Source organism: Balaenoptera physalus (genome assembly GCF_965194825.1).
Source record: "Balaenoptera physalus genome assembly, chromosome: 19".
NCBI lineage: Eukaryota > Metazoa > Chordata > Mammalia > Artiodactyla > Balaenopteridae > Balaenoptera > Balaenoptera physalus.
The window spans coordinates 6,837,358-6,859,795 of NC_138900.1; the positions used below are offsets into that span (position 1 = coordinate 6,837,358).

The 22,438-nt window shown below is 50.3% G+C and overlaps 1 protein-coding gene across 17 annotated transcripts in view; it reads left to right on the plus strand.

Moving 5' to 3' along the window:
- The window catches only part of VRK3 (VRK serine/threonine kinase 3), a 66,694-nt gene that overhangs the window by 26,802 nt on the left and 17,454 nt on the right, over positions 1-22,438 (plus strand). For 7 of the 17 annotated variants that reach the window (XM_082435927.1, XM_082435918.1, XM_082435930.1 and 4 more), the window contains 7 exons: positions 3,251-3,387; positions 8,535-8,684; positions 10,012-10,206; positions 17,886-17,950; positions 19,272-19,338; positions 20,700-20,784; positions 21,060-21,165. In XM_082435927.1, coding sequence (XP_082292053.1) covers positions 3,251-3,387; positions 8,535-8,684; positions 10,012-10,206; positions 17,886-17,950; positions 19,272-19,338; positions 20,700-20,784; positions 21,060-21,165 — 805 coding nt within the window. Of the gene's footprint in view, positions 1-1,848; positions 2,028-2,997; positions 3,128-3,250; positions 3,388-8,534; positions 8,685-10,011; positions 10,207-17,885; positions 17,951-19,271; positions 19,339-20,699; positions 20,785-21,059; positions 21,166-22,438 lie in introns of those variants that run through there. The other 10 variants (XM_082435929.1, XM_082435928.1, XM_082435925.1 and 7 more) reach the window with 3 other exon arrangements.

Here is a 22,438-nt window from a genome sequence, read left to right on the forward strand (position 1 = left end):
ATCAAGAATTATAATTAGATGATACAGCCACTATGGAGAACAGCATGGAGGTTCCTTAAAAAACTAAAAACAGAACTACCATACGACCCAGCAATCCCGCTACTGGGCATATACCCTGAGAAAACCATAATTCAAAAAGAGTCATGTACCACAATGTTCATTGCAGCACTATTTACAATAGCCAGGATATGGAAGCAACCTAAGTGTCCATCGACAGTTGAATGGATAAAGAAGATGTGGCACGTGTATGCAATGGAATATTACTCGGCCATAAAAAGAAACAAAATTGAGTTATTTGTAGTGAGGCGGATGGACCTAGAGTCTGTCATACAGAGTGAAGTAAGTCAGAAAGAGAAAAATAAATACCGTCTGCTAACGCATATGTATGGAATCTAAAAAAAAAAGGTTCTGAAGGGGCAGGACAGGAATAAAGATGCAGACGTAGAGAATGAAATTGAGGACACGGGGAGTGGGAAGGGTAAGCTGGGACGAAGAGAGTGGCATGGACATATATATATACACTACCAAATGTAAAATAGATAGGTAGTGGAAAGCAGCCGCATAGCACAGGGATATCAGCTTTGTGATCACCTAGAGGGGTGGGATAAGGAGGGTGGGAGGGAGACGCAAGAGGGAAGAGATACGGGGATATATGTATATAGCTGATTCACTTTGTTATAAAGCAGAAACTGACACACCATTGTAAAGCAATTATACTCCAATAAAGATGTTAAAAAAAAATCAAGCTGGCAAGAAGTAGGGTGTTTGTTAAGCAAGGATTGGTTGGGGTTAGAATGGTTGCATCTTTACAAGGGGGAACAACCCTGAGACACAAGGTTCCAGGTAGCAGATGTTGTTTTAAAAATGGTGGGTGTCCTTGGGTTAGGTCTAGTTCACAGAAAGTTCAAGTTCTCAGTGTTGCAGGGAAGTCCTGAGACCAGATCCTCAATGGCTGCCCAGTTCCGTTTTTGTATGTCTGAACTGTGATCACTCCGTTATAATTTTAATTTGTCGTATATACATATATGGCAAATTAGAATTATTTATATATATATACACACACATATATAGACAAGTTGTACACTTTAAATATAGACAGTTGTTAATTGTCAAAGATAAATAAAAGTAAAAAGAAAAGAACTTTGTCTTGCAAGGCAAAATGAAGTCACGAGCACAAGTTTATTTTGACTTCGATTTTGATATCCCAGCTTATAACTGGGACTGTACACTGAATCTTAGAATAAAAAACAAATAAAATAATTTTGCTTTTTTCTTTTGCTATTTAAAATATATTCATTGGAAATGCCTATTGCACTGTCATCCCTGTTGAGTTTCTCTGCTTCATTTATGAACTAGTTTCATCCTGCTCTTATGGGCTAAGTTGTATCCCGCAAAAATTCATATTTTTAGGAAACCCTAACCCTGAGTATCTCAGAATGCGTCTGTATTTGGAGATAGGGCCTTTAAAGAGGTAATTAAAGCGAGGTCTTTAGGGTGGGCCTGCTGTGGTCTGAACGTTTGTGTCCCCCCCAAAATTCATACGTTGAAATGAAATGCCCAATGTGATGGTATTAGGAGGTGGGGCCTTTGGAAAGTGGGTAGGTCGTAAGGGTGGAGCTCTCATGAATGGGATTAGTGCCCTTATAAAAGAGACCCAGAGAGCTCCCCAGCCCCTTCCTCCATGTGGGGACACAGGGTGAAGTTGTCAGTCTGTAGCCCAGAAGAGGGCCTTTACCAGAACCCAGCCACAGTGGCACCTTGATCTTGGACATCCTGGTCTCCAGAACTGTGAGAAATAAATTTCTGTTGATTGTAAGCCACCCAGTAGTCTGTGATATTTTATTATAGCCACTCAAACAGACTACGATGGGCCCTAATCCAATAAGAAGAGGGGATTAGAACACAGACAGAGGGACAACCGTGTGAGTACACAGTGAGAAGGCAGCCATCTGCAAGTCAAGGAGAGAGGCCTCAGAAGAAGCCAAACTTGCTGACGCCTCGATCTCGGACTTCTAGCCTCCAAAACTGTGGGAAAATAAATTCCTGTTGTTTAAGCCACCTAGTCTGTGGTATTGAGTTGTGGCTGCCCAAGCAAGTGAATACACCTGCTGTATCCTCATTTGTTGTAGATCTATGTGTGATTTTGCCTTTGATTTTTTAAAGTATTAGGAAGTATTCCAGAAATACACAAGGCTTAGAGGATAATGTAGTGAACACCCGTTATCCCTCTGAGTTAGTCAGGATAGTGTAGGATGTGCTGCAGTAACAAGTAAACCCTGAAAGCGTAGTGGCTTAATACAACGTTAAGTTTATTTGCCCATCATGAGATTGCGACGTGGACCAGGCAGCCCTGCTTCATCTTGTACCTATGCCATCTGGAGTATGGACCCTCTGGGCCAGCCCTGCAGAGGACGGGTGGACAGAGGAGGTACTCAGGCTCTTAACTGCCTCAGCCGGGAAGTGACTTCCATTCACACCCTATTGGCCAGAAGTAGCCAAAACTAGTGGCCCCAATCTCACTGCAAAGGATCCTGGGAAGTGAAGGGGAGGATGTGGATATCTGGTGAGCACTAATGGTCTCTACCTTCCCCATAATGTGGTTCAAGAAATGAGCATCACAATTACAGTTGAAGACCCTTAGTGCTTCCGTGATTGGAGCAGTTCTGCAGAACTTTTATTGACCTCAAGGCATTCTCATATCTTTTGTGAGCTCTGCGGTTTCATTCTGCATTTGTTCTGCTTTGTACCTTCCCTGGGCCATTAGGGAGAGACAGGTGTCTAGAGGCTGGACACGGGCCGAGAACTCATTTTATTTTATTTTTTTCCCCTTGGCCACGCCATGCGGCATGCGGGATCTTAGTTCCCTGACCAGGGATCAGACCCGTGCCCTCTGCAGTGGAAGTGCAGAGTCTTAACCTCTGGACCGCCAGAAAATCCCTGAGAACTCATTTTACAAGTGGCCACTTTCTGGGACTTCCCTGGCGGTCCAGTGGTTAGGATGCTGCACTTCCACTGCATGGGGCACGGGTTCGATCCCTGGCCAGGGAACTAAGATCCCACATGCCGTGTGGTGCAGCCAAAAAAGAAAAAAAAAGAAGTGACCACTTTCTGAGAGACGGTATTCCAGGTATGCTAACTTTTCTTCTTTCTGTAATCTCATCATCGTGGGGAACTCAGGTGACTACTCATCGGCAGTGGATTAAGTTTTTCTTTCAGCTTCCTGTCCCCCCACCCCACTTCTGTTTTCTAGCATGGTCTTCTGTCCAGACTGTGGCAAAAGTGTTGAAGCAACTTTCAAATTCTGCCCCTACTGCGGAAAACCTTTGCCTACAGAGGAGCATGAGGGGTCCCAGACCTTTGTCAAGCCGTCTCTGTCATCCTCCCAAGGTAAGAACCAGGGCTTTATGCTTCTCCCTTTAGGAGGGGTGATGTGTGTGCATTTGGGAAGGAAGGACAGACACCTTTGCAGTCTGCCTGACCCTGCGTGGATACCGGAGAAGCCCAGAGCTCAGGCTCTCCCTATACAGAGTTTCTTGGCGTTTTATCGGGCTCCTGGCTCTGAAGTTGACAACTCATGCATTTCTGTCTCCAGCTTGGACTCCTCCCCTGAAATCTACATTCATATATATCAGACTGCCTGCTTGACATCTATTTGATGTCCCTTAAGTGTCTCCGCAAGCCCAGAACTAAGCTCCTGATATGACTGCCACCCACCACCTGCCCCTTCCATAGACTATCCCATCGAGGTAACAGCAGTTCAGCTTATTCAGTTTCTCAGACCATGGAGTCATCCTCAAGTCCTCTTTCTCTCCCACCCCATGACTGCAGCCCTCCAGCAGATCTCATCAGCTCTCCCTTTAAAAGTCAATGCCGAGGACTTCCCTGATGGCACAGTGGTTAAGAATCCACCTGCCAATGCCGGGGACACAGGTTCGATCCCTGGTCCGGGAAGATCCCATATGCCGCGGAGCAACTAAGCCCGTGTGTCACAACTACTCAGCCTGCGCTCTAGAGCCCACAAGCCACAACTACTGAGCCCATGTGCCACAACTACTGAAGCCTGTGCGCCTAGAGCCCGTGCACCACAATGAAGGGTAGCCCCCACTCGCCTCAACTAGAGAAAGCCTGTGAGCAGCAACGAAGACCCAATGCAGCCAAAAATAAATAAATAAATAAATTTATTTATTTAAAAAAAACTCAATGCCGAATCGGACCACTTCCTGCCACCGCCCTAATCCATCTCACCCTCACCTCACTGATATTGTAGAAGCTTTCTTCCCATGGTCTCCCTGCTTCTTCTCTGTTCTCTACAGCTCTCTTCAAGTGGCAGCCTGATGGACCCTGTTAAAACAAAGTCAGACCCTGTCATTCCCCTGCTCACCACCTTCGCAGGTTAAGCCTGACATGATCAGCTCCCTGTTGTCTCTCAGAGCTCATCTCCTAACCCTGGACCTCTAAGCTGTTGCACTTGCTGTTCTCTGTCTCTGGGTGGTTCTTCCCTCATCTGGTGCATGACCCCCTCTCTCACTTTCTTCAGGTCTTTATGCAATTGTTGCCTGCCCAGAGAGGCCTTCCCTGACACCTCTAATTAAATTGCATCCTCCTACATGTGACAGCCCCTGTCCCCTGCCCCTGCTTTATCTTGCCTTTTGGTACTTGTAAGTATCAACTGTATTAAATGTATTATTTTACTCATTTATATTTTAAATAAATTTATTTATTTTATTTTATTTTTGGCTGTGTTGGGTCTTCGCTGCTGCACGCGGGCTTTTCTCTGGTTGAGGCGAGCAGGGGCTACTCTTTGTTGCCATGAGCAGGCTTCTCATTGCCGTGGCTTCTCTTGTTGCAGAGCATGGGCTCTAGAGCACAGTCTCAGTAGTTGTGGCACAGGGGCTTAGTTGCTCCGCGGCATGTGGGATCTTCCTGGATCAGGGCTCGAACCCGTGTCCCCTGCATTGGAAGGCAGATTCTTAACCGCTACGCCACCAGGGAAGCCCTACTCATTTATATTGCTCCTCATCTTTAAGCTCTGTAAGGATAGGAGTTTATCGTGGTTTGTAAGCTCTGTTGATTGTGGTTTGTAACCTGTTGTTTGCACAGCATCCAGGACTGTGCCTGACACAGAGTTGGGTGCTGAGAAATCTTATTGATTGGTTGACTGAATGAATGAAATATCAGCAGTAGGTCCCGGCCAATGGAAAGCCCAAGCACAGATCCTACATTGGTAAATCGAAGTGGATTTGCTTATCTGAAGGCCACAGAAGGAAGTTGGCATACGTGGCAGAAAGTTCAGCAACATTCGTTTTATCATTTGGGATTGTGTTTGGCTGCAAGTAACAGAAAACTACTTAAAGAGTTTAAACAAATGAATGGGTTTGTTTTTCTTTCTAACAAAAAGTCTGGAGGGGACAGTTCAGTGTAGGGATGGTGTCCCCATGATGCCACAAGGGACCCAGGCTCCCCGTGATGCCATAAGGGACCCAGGCTCCTCCTGTCTTTCTCCTCATCCTTAGTGTATGGTTTTGGTTCCCATTTTCATTTCATATTGGAGTATAGTTGATTTACAATGTTGTGTTAGTTTCAGGTGTACAGCAAAGTAATTTAGTTATACATATATATATCCATTCTTTTTCAGATTCTTTTCCCATATAGGTTATTACAGAATATTGAATAGCGTTCCCTGTGCTGTACAGTAGGTCCTTGTTGATTATCTATTTTATATACAGTAGTGTGTGTATGTTAATCCCAAACTCCTAATTTATCCCTCCCCCACATATTTCCCCTTTGGTAACCATAAGTTTGTTTTTGAAGACTGTGAGTCTGTTTCTGTTTTGTAAATAAGTTCATTTGTATCATTTTTTTATATAAATTTATTTATTTATTTTTGGCCGCGTTGGGTCTTCGTTGCTGCGCGCGGGCTTTCTCTAGTTGCGGCGAGCGGGGGCTACTCTTCCTGTGGTGTGCGGGCTTCTCATTGGCTTGTCTTGTGGAGCTCGGGCTCTAGGCGCACAGGCTTCAGTAGTTGTGGCACACGGCTCAGTAGTTGTGGCTCGCGGGTTCTAGAACGCAGGCTCAGTAGTTGTGGCACACAGGCTTAGTTGCTCTGTGGCATGTGGGATCTTCCTGGACCAGGGCTCGAACCAGTGTCCCCTGCATTGGCAGGTGGATTCTTAACCGCTGCGCCACCAGGGAAGTCCTGTATCATTTTTTTTTAGATTCCACATGTCTGATATCATATGATATTTGTTTTTCTCTGTCTGACTTACTTTATTTAGTATGATAATCTCTAGGTCCATCCATCAGAGCCTGAGTCCTTAACCCCAGCCTTCCCTAATGCCAGCCTTGGGCCTCATTCATTGTTCATTCACCCAGTCATCAGGCAACAAACATGCCTGGACTGCCTATTGTGTACTTAGGTGCTGTGTTTGTCTCCAGGGATGTAGTAACAGGTGAGATGGACCTGGTTTCTGGTCTCTCAGAGATTTTGGTGGGTGGTAAGGCAAACAGACATTGAATAAACAATTGTTAGTTGAGTGCATGATAACAGAAGGGCAATGGATGGGCCACAGAACACACATAAGGGAGATGTGTTTCTGGGAGGGCCAGGGAAGGCCTCCCTAGGTGGGTAATGTTTGAGCCGAGATCTAGGGATGACAAGAGTTAGCCAAGTGAAGACTGGGGGCAGGGTGAGGGGGTTGGAACAGGAATTCCAGGCATCGAGGCATGGTATGGGAAAGAGCCATACCTGTTGGAGAAGTAAAGAAGGACAGCTGTACTGGGGGCAGGCACGTGGGGCCTTGTAGACCATGGGTAAGGAGTTTAGTAATCACTGATGTGGTGAGGAGCCGTGGAAGAATTTCCGCCAAATGGGAGACACAGTATGATTTGCATTTTGAAGAGACCTCTCTCAGTGCTGCGTGCGGAAAGTAGATGGGAGGCATGGAAACCAGTTAGGAGGCCATTCCAGGAGTCCAGAGACCAAGTATGCTGGCTGAGGTAGTGTCAACTGAAAGAAGACTTCTGGTTTTAGTAATACGGCAGACTAGATGATAAGGAAAGGTCCCTTATGGCTCAGCACACCACAGAATGCTGGATAAAATATAAAGAATATCTTTATATTCATAGGGCTGAATGGTAGGAAAGTAAGGTAGTTACACGGAAGTGAGCAACAATAAGAAAACACAGGCACTTCCCTGGTGGTCTAGTGGTTAACAATCCGTCTTGCAATGCAGGGGATGCTGGTTCGATCCCTGGTCAGGGAACTAAAATCCCACATGCCACGGGGCAACTAAGCCCACGCGCCCCAACTACAGAGCCCATGTGCTCTGGAGCCCTTACGCCACAACTAGAGAGCCCGCTTGCTCTGGAGCCCACGCGCCACAGCTAGAGAGAAGCCCACGCGCTGCAACAAAGAGGCTGCGTGCTGCAGCGAAAGATCCTGCTTACCACAACTAAGACCCAATGCAGGCCAAAAAATAATTAATTAATTAAAAAGAAAGAAAACACAGACCCACAGGGCTGAGCAAATGCTATAGGTGGTACTGGTCCTGGGCTGTGTGCTGGTCATTGGTGGCCTTGAGCCTGGGTCTTAATGGGGTACAGGAGACAAAGCACAGGGCCTGAGCAGCACAGGGGTGAGATTGGAAACCTCCTCTAAAATCTGGGACTTTTCAGTGGTAAAAAAAAATTGCTCCACAGAGAAAATATGTGGAGACATTTGTCTGTCTCAGCCTTGATTGTGAGTGAAAAATGTCCTCTCTGAGAATTCCTAACCAAGAACTCACATCCTTACCAGTTTGGGGCCAGAATTCATACTGATCTGTGTGGCCCCCCCAAAAATCCAAGCAGAAAAGTTAGTATAAAGTGATGAGATGTGGGCGCCCGCCGCCCCAGCAGAGGCAAATCTTTTCTAGTGGAACATCCTTTAAAGACAGAACTTAGACTTCCAACAGGCCCATCAGCTCCCAACCAATTAACAAAGATACCAGGAAACAAGCCACCGCCGGGAGAAACACAAACTAGAGAATCAGACCTGCAATGACCAGAGACCTTGGAATTAACAGATGAGAATATGTACAAAGCACATTTATTATGTTTACGGAAATAAAAGAAGTAACTGAAGGTACAGTGAAGGAACAAAAGCTAGTTAGAATTGATTAGGCAGGTTTTAAAAGAACCAAATAAAATCTTTGATGATAAAAATAAATATCATCATAGCAATCAGAAACTCACCGGATGGTTTAAACTGCAGACTAGACACAGCTGAAGGAGAACAGTGAACTGGAAGACAGATCTGAAGAAATTACCTAAAGGAGACCACACTGTGATAAAGTGCTTGAGGATATAAAAGAGAGGCTAAGCCTCTCTTAGGAAAGACTGACTAAAACAAAGGAAAGTGTGCTTAGATTATTTAGTAAAACTTGGCTGTGAGGGTCAAAGGGAAGAGAGTGTTGATGACCTCAGGGTTTCTGGTTTAATGGTTCCTGGAAAGGACTTCTGTAACTCCAGTCTGCATTCGGTCTTCCTTTCTCTAGGCTCAAGGAGAAAGACGAACACCAGTTCTGAAATATCTCCCAAGAAAGTGAAATGGCTCAGCTGTGCTTCCTCTCCCCCATCATCCCTTCTCTCAGAAGGTAACAGTTCTGAATCTGAAGTTACCTTGAGTACCTGTGAGAAACCCAAAGGTGAGAGTTACGCTCAATATGGGGAAAAGGAGGGTCATCTGACAATGTCTGAGGCATCATGCCTGTACTCAGGCATCACATACGCCTGCTTGGACCCTCCTCCCAGGATCCTCCCCCACCTTCCAGCCGCAGGCTCCCCGTCCAGCCCATCTCTACATGGCCAGAGGTGACCTCACCCCTCCCTGCTCACAGCTCCCTCCCGTCCCCATCGCCCCACTGTCTGGGCTCTTCAGCCTGACCACTGAGACTGTGGTCTGGTTCCTCCTTTAGCTCTCACCACAACCCTGTACACAGAAAACTCACTTTTGGAAATACTTTCTAGGGTTTTCAGCTTCTGGTCTTGGCTAAGTCTGTTCCTTCAGCCCCAGGGACCTCTCTTCTTTCCAGCACTCAGGGTCAGATCTCTAGGAAGCCTTTCCTGAATGCCATAGGCTGGATCAAGTCCACCTCGTCTCCCTCCAGAGCCTCTTTGTCTGGGCTCCCACAGTGCCAGTGATGTCCTCACTTGAGTTCATGTCTCCTCCAGGCTCCATGTCCCTTTCTGCCTCACTTGCTGGACTGAGGGTCCCTCGTGGACTCATTTGTGTGTGCCCTGTGCCAGCCAGTGAGCAGGGAAGCGTGAGGACCATGTGCCCGTCTCCTTCCCACCAGGTCTTTGGATCTGAGGTCACAGCCCTTCGGTGTCCCCTCTTTCTCCCTTGTTTTTCTCTGGGCCCCACGGCCTTTTCCCATCCGTGCCTTGGGTGGGTGGCGGGTGGGAGGAGTGAAGCAGGGAATATCTTTTCCTGTGTCCCTATCTCACCACACCGCCCACATTGTCTTGCCAGTCTAGGAGCCCCTCAAGGGCAGGGCCTCAGTCTAACAAATGTCTGGTCCCTCTTCATGCTCAGCACAAAGCCAGGTCCTGTTTTAGGATGTTTTGGGTTGAATGTCTGGAATGGTTTTTTTTTCCTCCCTGGCAAACTTCTGCTCGTCCAGTAGGACCCAACTCAAATGTCCCCTCCTCCAGAAGCCTCCCCTGACTTTTGCAGGCACAGTCAATCTCTTTCTCATATTCCTCTGCACTGCCCTGTCTCAGACTCAGTTCTGACCAGCTGTGTCCAGGTCAGTCTCCCCCACCAAATTAGAGGCTCCCGAGGGAAGGGTCCAGATCCGACTCATGTCTGGGTCCCCAGCTTCAGCACACAGGATCCGTGAAAGGTCCCAGGAAGCTTTTGTTGAATGGACAAATGAATAAATGAACAGTATTATGAGCACCGTCTGATTACCCACCCAACTTTTCTCTCCCGGATGCCGCCTTCTCTTTCTTCTGACCATCCTCCTGCAGGGTGCTGGAGCAGATCCCCAACCTCCCAGAGCAGCCCTCAGACAACCAGGCAGAGCCCTCAGACGCTGAAGCGGAGCCGGATGACCACCTCGCTCAAGGCTTTGCCAGTGGGGACGGTGCTGATAGACAAGAGTGGGCAGCACTGGAAGCTGAGATGCCTCCAGAGCAGGGATGGCCAGGGCATTCTCTATGAAGGTACACTCTGTCCACAGGTGGGCAGGTGCTGGGCTGGGCTGGGCTGGGTCGGGCCATCTTGGAGCCAAGGCAAAGGGGAGGGAACAACTTTCTGAGAATGGAGATGGAGCCGTATCCCAACTGCAGACCTGCCTCGAGGCAGCTTTCTCTTAGAGCTGGGACTACAAACCTATGCACCTACAGCGGCTGGGAAGGTAGAGTAGATGAGTGCAGGATGCTGGGAGTCAGGCGATTGGGAGTGGTGGGGACTGTGGCCAACCAGAGCACATGTGCCCTGGATAAAGAGGACACTCTTCTCCACTGCCACCTATTGTTGTCACGTGGGAGTGCAGGCCCAGTGTGGCCGGAAGATAAGGACAGTGATGACTGTTCTGTCTGTCCTGCAGAGATGGGATGGACCCTTCCTCCAAATTTGGTTTGAATGTTGAGACCGATGAGGATACGAAAGGTTTACTGCTTGCGTGATTGAGATCGCTGGTGGGGGGAGAAGCTCTGCGAGAACAAGGAAGAGCACCTGGCCCCGGTTTTTACTGTGGCTAAGGGGTGGGGCTGGGGTGAGGGTTCTGCCTGGGCCAGGGCCTCATGTGGTTTGAATCTCTGCCGTCACCAAAAGAGGAAGCTCCAGGCTTTCTTATCAGTGGGACGGGAAGAAGCCGGGCTGGGCTTAAAAGTTAAACAAAACAATAGTTAAACAAGAAATGCAGCAAGACAACTTGTTACAATGAAGGAAAAAATAGCTGCCCTGGAAATGTCAGTATTAATCAAACTAGCATTAACTGAGTGCTTACCCCAGGCCAGGCCTTGTTCTCAGCACTTTATGTGGTTTTATGAGTCACCACCATCTGGTTCCAGAGTATTTCTGTCACCCCAAAAGGAAACCCTGTACCTTTACCAGTTACTCTCATCCCTCTCCCCCCAGCCCCTGGCAACCACTAATCTACTTTATGTCTCTATGGATTTGCCTATTCTGGACATTTCAGATAAATGGAGCGATACTCTCTCTGGCCTTTTGTGTCTGGCTTCTTCCCCTCAGCACGATGGTTTCAAGGTCCAACCATGTTGTCACCTTTGTCAGAACTTCCTTCTGTTTTATGGCTGAATAAGATTCCAGGGTGTGTATATATCACATCTGGTTGATCAGTTTATCAGCTGGTGGATGTTTGGACTATGTCCACTTTGGGCCATGATGAGTAATGCTTCTGTGATCGTGCATGTACAGGTTTTCACGTGGACATATGTTTGCTTTACACTTCTTAACCCGTTTAATTCTCACGACAGCCTCATGACGTCAGCAAGGTCATTATCCCCATTTTCTAGATAAGGAAAACGAAGCCCAGGGGTGTTAATGACTAGACAGAGATGTGGCTCCAGAGAGCTTCCAAGCTTGCAGGAGAAGCCAGAGATGGGAATTTTGAGAGGAAATCTCTGATTTGGAAGCACCGGCCGGCCAGACACGGGTGCAGGCAATTTCGAGCCTCAGGTTGGCCATCCTGCGTTAGAGCCCGGGCAGGAGGGCAGGGCAGCCACATTTGAGACAGACCCAGGCGGGGACTTCCCTGGAGGTCCAGTGGTTAGGACTCTGCACTTCCACTGCAGAGGACCTGGGTTCGATCCCTGGTCAGGGAGGTAAGATCGCACGTGCTGTGCGGTAAGGCCAAAAAAAAAGAAAAGAAACAGACCCAGGTGGAGTCGTGACTTGGCTCTGGCACACTGAGTGAGCCTGGGTGAGCAGCTCTGCCTTGATGTCCCTGTTGGAAAAGTGAGAGATGGTGTCCTGCCCACCTCCTGGGGCTGTTGGTCCCAAATGGTGAGAAGGGACAGAGGCAGTGAGCTTGGAAAACGGTAGAGGGATCTTCTCAGGCGGAGGTAGGTAGCATTAGTCATGGAGGGACAGAGGGCGAGGGAGGGCGAGAGGAGAGCATAAAGCGACACGAGGGAGCACTCACTCCATGCCAGGCGCTGTTCCGGGGCCCACTTAATGCTCCCAGCCACGCTAGGAGGGAGGCACTCATGGTACTTCATCTTACAGCTGGAGCACAGAGAGGGGAAGCCACTCGCCCAAGGTCACACAGCCTCAAAAGTGACAGAGCTGGGATTTGAACCTAGGTGTAATTCGTAACCATTACACCACAAGAGAGGGAGGAGGAGGGAATCGGGGTGAGAAGGAATGAGAGGAAGAGAAAGGATAGAGGGGCAGAACCAACAACAAGAAAGGCTGGGGAGAGAGAAGGATAGGGAGAGGCCCAGAGGGCCGGGAAGGAAGAGGGAGAAGAAAGGCAAACAGGGCAGGAGGCATCTGAAGGAAAAAAACCAGCCGTGTCCTCACATCAGAAACCCACAGTGCAAGGTTAGGAAGGAAATGCTCTGGGCCGTGTGTCTTCACCTTTTGTGTCTCGGGTTGTTTGATGAGACCCCTTCCCAGCCTGCCAGCATCATTCATTCTCCCGCAGATACCTGCCCGGTGCGAGGCCCGGGCGCTGGCTCGGGCACAGTGGGGAGGGGCTGCATGTGGATGTGCCTCAGGGCGGCGTTACCCCAGGACAGGTTGCCTTTGGCTTCTGCCAGTTTGCACCAGTCGGGAAGATGTAGTTGAAAACAGTGAGAGTAAAACAGCAGCAACCAGAATGGTGATTTTTATTATAGCAGCTGACACTTCCAGCCCACTCTGGGCCTCCCTCCACTCCCCGCTAAGTTCTTTATGTCTGTTAACTCACCTGATTCCCATTACAGCCCTGTGAGTTGGCACTCTCTCTTACTCCGTGAAACACTGAATTATAACGTCACCCTCCCTGGTCTCCCTGGCCCAGTTTGGGAGACCTGTCACCGAGGCAACCATGTAAATTCCTGCAGCTGCGGTGTGCGTGGAGAGTTGTTTCTGAGAAGCAACGGGGATTCAAGTCCAGGCCTTCCCCCCTGTGGATGGAGGTTTGGGGCTTGTATTCATTGCCTGTGGCCGCCGTCACAAATCACCACAAACTTAATAGCTGAAGACAGCACACATTTATTCTCTTCTAGTTGTGGAGGTCACAAGACTGAAATCAGTCTCACGGGGCTAAAGTTAAGGTATGGGCAAAGGGACTTCCCTGGTGGTCCAGTGGTTAAGACTCCACACTTCCACTGCAGGGGACACGGGTTCGATGCCTGGTCAGGGAACTAAGATCCCACACGCCGCACGGCGCAACCAAAAAAATAAAATTTAAAAAAAAGAGAGAGATGGGTAGGGCTAGTCCTTCCAAGAGACTCCAGAGGCAAATCTGTTTCCTTGCCTGTTCAGCTCCCAGAGGCCACCTGCATCCCTCAGCTTGTGGCCCCTTCCTCCATCCTCAAAGCACGTCACCCGAGGCTCTGCTTCCACCATCACATCACCTTCTCCTCTTCTGTGGTCAAATCTCCCTCTGCCTCCCTCTTTATAAGGACCTTTGTAGGATTACATTAGGTCCCCCTGGATCATCCAAGACAGTCCCCGCAGCACAGGACCCTTAATTTAATCACACCTACAAAGACCTGCCATTGGTCCTCTCCACCTGCAGCCCCTTAACACGACGTATTTCTCCCAGCGGCAGCCTTGAGCCTCTCCCTGGTCCTCGGTTTCAGCTGCTCTGGGAGAATGGTTGCCTCCCTTTTCGAGAGGTCCCCCAGGGGTCCTGTAGGGCTTGTTTTAAGTACACAGTTAACTCTCGGCCCCGACACCCTTGGCGTTCATTGTGGGGGCCGTCCTGTGCACAATAGGGTGTTTGGCGGCATCCTCGACCTTTACCCATCCCCTCTCCCAGTCGTGACGACCAAAACTGTCTCCAGACATGGCCAGATGCCCACTGGGGGGGCAGAACCGCCCACGGTTGAGAACCACTGAGTCAGGCCATCCCAGACGTGCCCTCCAAAGATGGAGAGACCCTGTCAGCTGGTAACTGTCAGGTGGAATCACTGTTCTTTTATTAAGCGCCTTTCAGCTGTGCCCACAACAAAGGTTGGGCCAGAGAAGGGCAGGCCAGACAGAGGCACGGCACAGGCAAAGACTCGGAGGCTGGAAACACGCGCAGGAAGCGTCAGGATCCTGGTGTTGCTGACGGTGGGGCATGGGATGCCCGGGGTCCCCAGCCAGGTTTGGGGAGGTGGGAAAGCATAGGCAGGAAGCGTCAGGATCCTGGTGTTGCTGACGGTGGGGCGTGGGATGCCCGGGGTCCCCAGCCGGGTTTGGGGAGGTGGGAAAGCATAGGCAGACCAGTTGAGTTAGGCTTCTGCCTTTGCCGGCAGCTCGGCAGCTCGTTGTCTGATCTTCCTCGAGGGATGTCATGACCTTGCGCCTCAGTTTCCTCACCTGCAAAATGGAGAGTGTAATAGCACCAACCTCACGGGGTTGTCGTTGAGAGAGTTAAATGAGTAGAACGATGAGCAGGAAAATAGCAAAAGCACCGTATCAACGCTTCCTGTTATTCTGGTTATGATGGCTCCCAGCACAGCATTGTTGCTCCAAGTTCAATGTCGCCTGTCTCTTGGCCATCAGAGGCTCCCACCTGCCTGCCTGCCACACCCCTGTCTGCATTTGTCACACGTAGGGACTTTCCATACACGTATCAGGTTTGCATCAAGCAGGGGTCTCCCAGGTCGCAGGGTCTGGAGCCACGTTTACAGCCCGGCTCTGCTGAGGCCCTTGGCCAAGCCCACTGCCCTTCCTCTGTCGATTCCTCTCTGTAATGGGAATTGCCCAGCTGACTCCCTGGCAGTCGGTGGGAGGGCCAGTGAGAAGAGTGGAGGGGAAAAGCCCTTCATAATCTGCAGAGCAGTGCAGGAAAAGCATATTTAAATTGCCAGCTGTTCTGCCTGCCTCTGAGTGTCAGGCATGTGGTTCTTTGGTGCTTTTCCTCGGACCTTGAGGTAACTGTGAGGCAGGTACTGTTTTTATGCCTGAGAGGTGCCCCGGCCGTTTCCTGCATGCCCCTCAAAGATCCCCCCAAACCCCCTCCCCACAGGTGGGAAGGACGCCTCTCTCCCCCAAGATCCATGATCTTTCCACATTTCCCTCCTTTAGGCTGGGCTCAGGTCACCTTTGGCCTTAAATCTGTAAGCCCTGGTTCCTGCCCGGCTCCAGCTGGAGCTTCTTGAAGGCAAGGGTGGCTTCTAGGTAACTTTGTCACCTCCCTGCCCCTTAGCTCCGTGTCTCAGACAACACCAACCTGGATGGTTAGGAAGGGTGGGAAAGAAGAGAGAAAAGGAAGGAGACGCAGAGAGCCGGCTGGGATGGATGGCGATGGTTCGGTTCATGAGCTCCTGGGAGTGAGCTAGGAGACCTAGGCCAGTGCCGCACTGCCACTTACCAGCTGTGGGCCCTCAGCTGATTATATTTTAAAAGCTGCCACACACTGAGCGCTCCCGGGGCACCCAGTGTGATGCTGGGCTGTGGTGGGGGCGTCATTGAGCAGCTCATACAAAGGGTGAAGCTGGGGACTTCCCTGGCGGTCCAGTGGTTAGGGCTCCGTGCTTTCACTGCCAAGGGCCCGGGTTCAGTCACTGGTCCGGGAACTAAGATCCCACAAGCCACGCAGCACGGCCAAAAACAAAAACGGGTGAAGCTGGCTGTGATTCCTGCTCAGCTGGTACTATTGTTATTCCTACCGACCCCTCTGAATCCTTGCATCCAATCTCAGGGGTGGGCTTCATTAGTCCTACTTTACTGACATGGAGCGGAGGCCCAGAGAGGTTTAGCACCTCACACCAAGTCACGGAGTTGATGGAGGGGCTGGGCTTGAGCCCAGATCTGCGTGGCACAAAGCCTCCCGTGTCACTTGGCCTCACTAAGCTTCAGCTTTCTCGTCTCATCCGTCAAGTGGAGCTAACAGGGAACAGTTCTCAGAGCTTTCTGAGATGCTCTTCCCAGGTTATAATCCTCAAATTTGGCTCAAATAAAATTTTCCATTTCTCTCTTAAAAAAAAAAAATGGAGCTAACAACCACAGCCACCGTAATAGTAATAACAATAACATTGTATTAGACCTTCCTTGGGCTGTCCTGAGCATTAGAGGAAACAATGTGTGTAAAGCCCACACTTAGCACGGGGCAGCAGACTTTGCAGGGTTTGTGATTAAGCAGAATGGGGCAAGCATGCAGGGTGTTCATGAGGAAGTGCCCCAGGGATCAGCACCTGCAGAGGGGAGGGGAAGGGAGTGGTGGGGCGGGCGGAGAAACAGAGCCGTGCAGCCCAGGGATCGCCTCGGCTGGCCCCATGGGGGCTCTGGAGCAGAAGTGGTCCTTCAGTGTGGTTCTGAGTTAGGCCCACACGGCTGGGCCTTTATATCCCCCTCCATCAGCCTTTGGATATGGGCCTCCCTGGGACTTGCAGCTGAGGGCATCCCTGAGGGGCTGAAGGCTGCTGCAGTGGCCTCCCCGGATTGCGTGGGGCTAGCGGAACAGGTCCTCCTGCAAGGGGATCTGCGTCCATCACACGGTACTTAGGCATTGTTCGAAGATGGGGATATTGAATAGTATCCCCTGAGCTGAGAAGGAACTTTGAGATCGAAGAAAACGAAGTGGACAGCCCCATAAAGTACAGTTACGAAGTTTATTGTGGGTACCTTACATATGGGTAGGATCCGGCGGACAGCCATCTGGAAGCATTTGCAACTGCACTCTGTGCTGCCAGAAGGGGTACAGGGGGATTTAAAGGGGCCAAAGCTAAAGATAGAATCTGACTTCTAAGGGAGAACCACGTCTGCGCCAACAGGAACCGGGTTTTTCCTCCCCCTGGGGGGGTCTCATAACCATTATCCCTCGTGGACCGTGAACCATCTGCGTCAGCAAAAGTCATTCTTCCAGTTTCCAGAGGAAGGCTTAAAGTTAATCAGGGACTTACCTGGCTTGGGTGCGCTCCTCATGAGTAGGCTAGAGCTCTGTCACGCAGAAAGGGGAGGGGGTAGGACAGTGGGCCTACTATGACCCTGACGAGATGGAGTCAGTGTGGTTCAGCCACACACCCATATGTGCAGACAAATGCATACAGCTGCTGAGTCAGGGGCCCCAGGACCACCCCCGGGCTCAGTGATTCACTGGGGAGACCCACAGGCCTCAGGCTATAGTCATACTCATGTCCTAATTTATTACAGCAGAAGGACAGCACAGCAAAGGGATAAGGCACATGGGGTAAGTCCGGGGGAACCAGCGCCAGCTTCCAGAGTGCCCCTCCCCTTGGAGTCACACGGGATGCGTAACAAGGTGTGACATCACACATGAAATGCTCGTTAGAGGGACGCCCATTAGAGACTCAGTGCCCAGGGTTTTTATTGGATGCTGGTCACACAGGCACCCTCTGCCTGGCAGGTACCAAAATTCTACTCTCAGAAGGAAAGCAGGTGTTCAGCATAACAGTTTGGGCACCGGGGGCCCCTTTTATTGGTTAGGAATCCTAGAACCTTCCCAGCTGATTCGCAGACACCAGCCGAGGTTCAGCCTTGCGCGCAGGCCTTTCCGAGGAGAGCAGTCTCAGGGTTAATTACCCTTTGTGCACAGTTGTGTATTAACAGAGAAAGAAAGAAGCTGTTTGACAATAGGAAGGAGCAGGTCATGAAAGTGGAGAATGCACTTGACCCTGTGGGAACCCGTTGACCGCAGCTGCTGCTTGTCACTCTGAGGACACTGACCCTCACCTGCCCTCTAGGTGATAACCTTGTTCATTTCGTCTGTCCACAGCTGAGCCCAGCTCCGCCTTTGCCTGCGAGTCAAGTCCCCAGAAACAAAGATTCTCACTGAAACTAGTGAGTGGCCCCCGGGGGGGCAGCACTGAGGGGAGGGCCTGGGGCATTAGCAAATGCACCATTGACCTCCGAGCCCCTCCGTGGGCTGGGCAAGCCAGAGAGCACGGCCTTGGCCCGCAAGGAGCGGTGGGACTTTGGGTGGGGCGCGTCTCCTTCTGGGCCTTGGGTTCTTCTACATGGGGCTCCTCAGAAACCGCAGTCGGGTCCACCCATGAGCCCTGGCTCTGATGCTTTCCGGCTGTGTGTCTGGGCAAGCGCCGGAAACCTGGGACGGCTGGGTCGGGTGCCCTCCTTTGGTCCTAGATGGAGGCCGTGTGAGTGGTTCGAAGCAAGTGCTCCTGAACCAGGCTCGCAGATGAGTGATAGCACCTGCTTGCTGAGAGCCTGTCCTACGCCCAGCCCTGGGCTAAGAGTTTCATAATCAAACCTGTGGGGTGGTTACCGAGTTTCCCATTTAACAGATGAGAAGATAAAGGCTCGGTCGCTTGCCCAGGGATGCCCATTATGCAGATTGCTTTGTTCACTGCTGTATTGACAATGCCCAGAACAATACTAGGCACATAATAGGTGCTTTATAGAAAGAATGAATGAAGGGCAGAGCTGAGATTTGAACCCAGTTCTCTTTGACCCTGTGCTCTTAAGAACCCAGCTGTACTAGTTATGTTTAATTAAAATATTTGGTTTGACTGCTTGGAAAAAATGACCCAATGTTAGTTATGGCTTAAACAAGTATATTTTATTGCTTTTCCATGTAACAGCCTGGAGCAGTGGTCCAGGGCTGATATGATGGTTCCATAAACCAGGGGCTTACTTTCCTTCTCTCTTGTTGCTCCAGGCCCCTCAATCTATAACGTTCATCTCATGGGCTGAGATGGCTGCTCCACCTCCTGCCATCTCATCTGCATTCCAGCCAATTGGAACAAGAAAAGAGGACGGGGAGAGCCTGCCCTAGCCCTTTAAGGGCGTAAACTGGAAGTTGCCCATATCTCTTCTGCTCACATCCCCATTGGCCAGAACTTGGTCATTTGGGCATTCCTCACTGCAAGGGAGACTGGGAAATGTAGTTTTTAGCTGAAGGGTGTGTGTCTAGGGAAAACTTGTAGATCCTATTGTAAAAGAAAAGGAACCTGGGCAGTGACTCAAAGTCTCTGATATGTGTTCACATGGAGCACCCTAGGGAATTTGGTTCTGATGTGCAGGACGTGGGGAACCTGAGTTATTGCTGGCATTACCCTGGGGTAATCCATGGCCAGTGATGACCTTGGAGCCCTTGCCTAAGAGATTCCAGTGTGACAGCTTTTCCCCTCTCCTCCTCCACTAGGATGCCAAGAATGGGCGCTTGTTCATTGAGCAGAACTTCTTCCAGCGGGCCGCCAAGCCTTTGCAAGGTATTCCTCAGGGAAGTGGGCAAGTGGGGGAAGAGTTGGGGGTACCAGCTTGGTCAAAACAACTGGCTTCTCCCTGAAGGTGTGGGAAGGGTGGGGATTAAATTAAAGTCCCATGTTTGCTCCCATCACCCCTCAGGCCTCAGGCTCCAGAGGACAGACAGCGGACAGTGGGCTGAGGCTGGCTCGTCGTACCAGCTCTTGAGCACCAAGTATTAACTTTTCACAGATACTGCAAGCCAGTTATTAAAACATAGCCATCGGACTTCCCTGGTGGTCCAGTGGTTAAGACTCCGCGCTCCCAATGCAGGGGGCCTGGGTTCAGTCCCTGATCAGAGAACTAGATCCTGCATGCCACAACTAAAGATCCCACATGCCACAACGAAGATCCTGCGTGCTGCAACTAAGACCCAGCACAGCCAAATAAATAAATAAATAAATAAATATTTTTTAAAAAAATAAAATTGCCCTCCAAGCTTTCAGTCATAGCCATCTTAAATAAATAAATAAATAAATAAATAAATAAATAAATAAAACATAGCCATCATAAATTAATTTTATCAATTTACAGTCAAATTAAGAGCAAGGGTAATAAATACTCAAAGCTCATCCCTTCCTAATTATTTGTCTACATTTTCTATCAGCTAGACTTTTTTTTTTTTTTTTTTTTTTGGCCATGCCTCTTGGCGTGTGGGATCTTAGTTCCCCAACCAGGAATTAAACCCACGCCCCCTGCAGCGGAAGCGTGGAGTCCTAACCACTGGACCGCCAGGGAAGTCCCTATTATCTATATTCTTGAGGTTGTTTACATTCACCGTGTCTGTGTGGTGGAAATACCATGTAAGGGCACGCTACTGCCTCTCTTTCCAACTCCTTCTTCCATGATACCACATTGGTAGCTTGAAATTGGCCATACTGGGAAGTATTTACACCACAGAAATCGGCAAACGCGACAAATCAGGGCTATCTTTCCCCAGACAACCAGCTGTTAAACTTTTATCAGCACACCGCTGGATCTGTACCATCCAACTGAGATCCTGGAAGGTGGGCAGACATGTAGTGACACTGTGACCAGTTTAGACACTCCCTGATCTCATTAGCTCTACATGGGAATTCAGAGGTTACGCTGTCGCTCTTACCCCTTCCGCTCACTCCAGATTTGTCAGTGCTTTCTCCCATGTTCACACCCCCTGTCGTCACCCCCCTCGCCGTCACGCACCCACAGAGGTGACGTCACCAACCAGGAGACCCAGTGTGTGGCCTGGGCTCGGGCGCGCTCTGCTTCTGGTCTGAGAACGGGCTGCTGTCCATTGTGGGTGCAGGGCCAGGTGGGCCCTAACCTCTCAGGCCCCTGCCTCCCACAGTGAACAAGTGGAAAAAGCGGTACTCGACCCCTCAGCTGGCCATCCCCACCTGCGTCGGTTTTGGCGTTCACCAGAACAAGTACAGGTAAGTCACTTCACTTGCCACTCGCCTCACTGGCCCCTTCCTTTCTCTTCCTGTCACATGCCCAGGCATGGCTGGGACCCTGGAGCCATTGGCCAGATAGTTGCTTCCTTCCTTCCCCCAGCCTTGAGCCAGGCTGGTCCCCCACCAATCCGAACCCTTCATCTCACCCAGGACCGGGATCTGGTAGCCCCCAGCCACACCCCATCCTTGGTGGCCTGTATTCCATCCCCTCCCCTGTCATCTCTCCCACTTGCTGGGACACTCATGTCTTCCAGGTTCTTGGTGTTCCCCATCCTGGGGAGGAGCCTTCAGTCGATCCTGGATGACAACCCGAAGCATGTGATGTCAGTGAGGTCTGTGTTCCAGATGGCCTGCCGGCTGGTAAGCACCTGAGGGTTGCAGGCTCCCGTCTGGAGGATGGCCCCCCGGCTCCTAGTTTATCGGTCTGTTTGCTCATTGACACGTTCAGCCCGCACCTCCCTCTGCTGGGCACTGGGCGAGCACGGTGACCAACACAGCTGAACACCAGGCTGTTAGAACCAGAGTGACAAGTGGGACTTCCCTGGCAGTCCTGTGGTTAAGGCTCCGCGCTTCCAGTGCAGGGGGTGCGGGTTCGATCCCTGGTTGGGGAACTAAGATCCCGCATGCCGTGCAACGCGGCCAAAAAAAAAAAAAAAAAAAACAACAGAGTGATAAGTATTGTCATGAGGGATGTTCAGGAGACAGTAGCAGTTGGAGGAAGGGGCCCAGCCTAAATTGAGGGATTCAGTTGAACTTCCTGGTAGAGGTCATTTCTAAATCAAGAGTGGGAAATAGCAAGGTGCTGGGTAGAGTAGGAGTGGAGATGCATGGGGAGAACATTCCAGGCCAAGGATATAGCTTAGGCAAAGGCTGGTGTGGGAGAGAGAGCACAAGACTTTCGTTCATTCATTCCTTCCTTCATCCATCGTTTCATTAAATATTTATCAGGTCCCTGCTGGGAATCAGACACTGTCCCAGGGGCTGGGAGTACCATGGGGGGCAGCACAGTCATGGTTTTTATGTCTAGTGGGAGAGGATGATATTAAGTCACAGTTGCACAAATTGTGAAAAGTGCTTTGACTAGAAGTGACGAAGAATAAGAGGACCCAGTGTAAATTGCTGGAGGGATGGAAGTGGCAAGGGAGTGACACATCAGGTGAGTCCCGAAGGTCATTACGCTCAGTGTCTGCAGCGTGACGTGAGGAGGGGAAAGGTAACAGCTGAGGTTGGTGTGGAGAGCTCAGCAGTGACCAGATCACGCAGGACCTTGAACACCAGCCTGGGGGGCCGAGGGCGCCTCTGTCCCGAGGGCGCCGGGGAGCCACGCGAGGATTGGGAATACGGGAAGGACAGGGTCGGCTCTGGGTGTAGAAAGACCCTGTGGGCCGTGTGGGGACGGGCTGGAGCGGGGAGATGGAGGCTGGGTGAGGTCAGCACAGAGAGGACCAGGCCTGAGGAGGAGCTGGGCTGTGGGGATGGAGAGTTTGAACAAGCAGAACTTGGTGGGCAGTAGAGCCTTGGAGTCGACGGGGGCTTGGGTTGTAATCAAGATGTAAGAATACCTGGGCAGTTCAATATATGAGCTCAATGGAAAAGTCAGAGCTAGAGATCAAAATATAAATTACTTAACTAA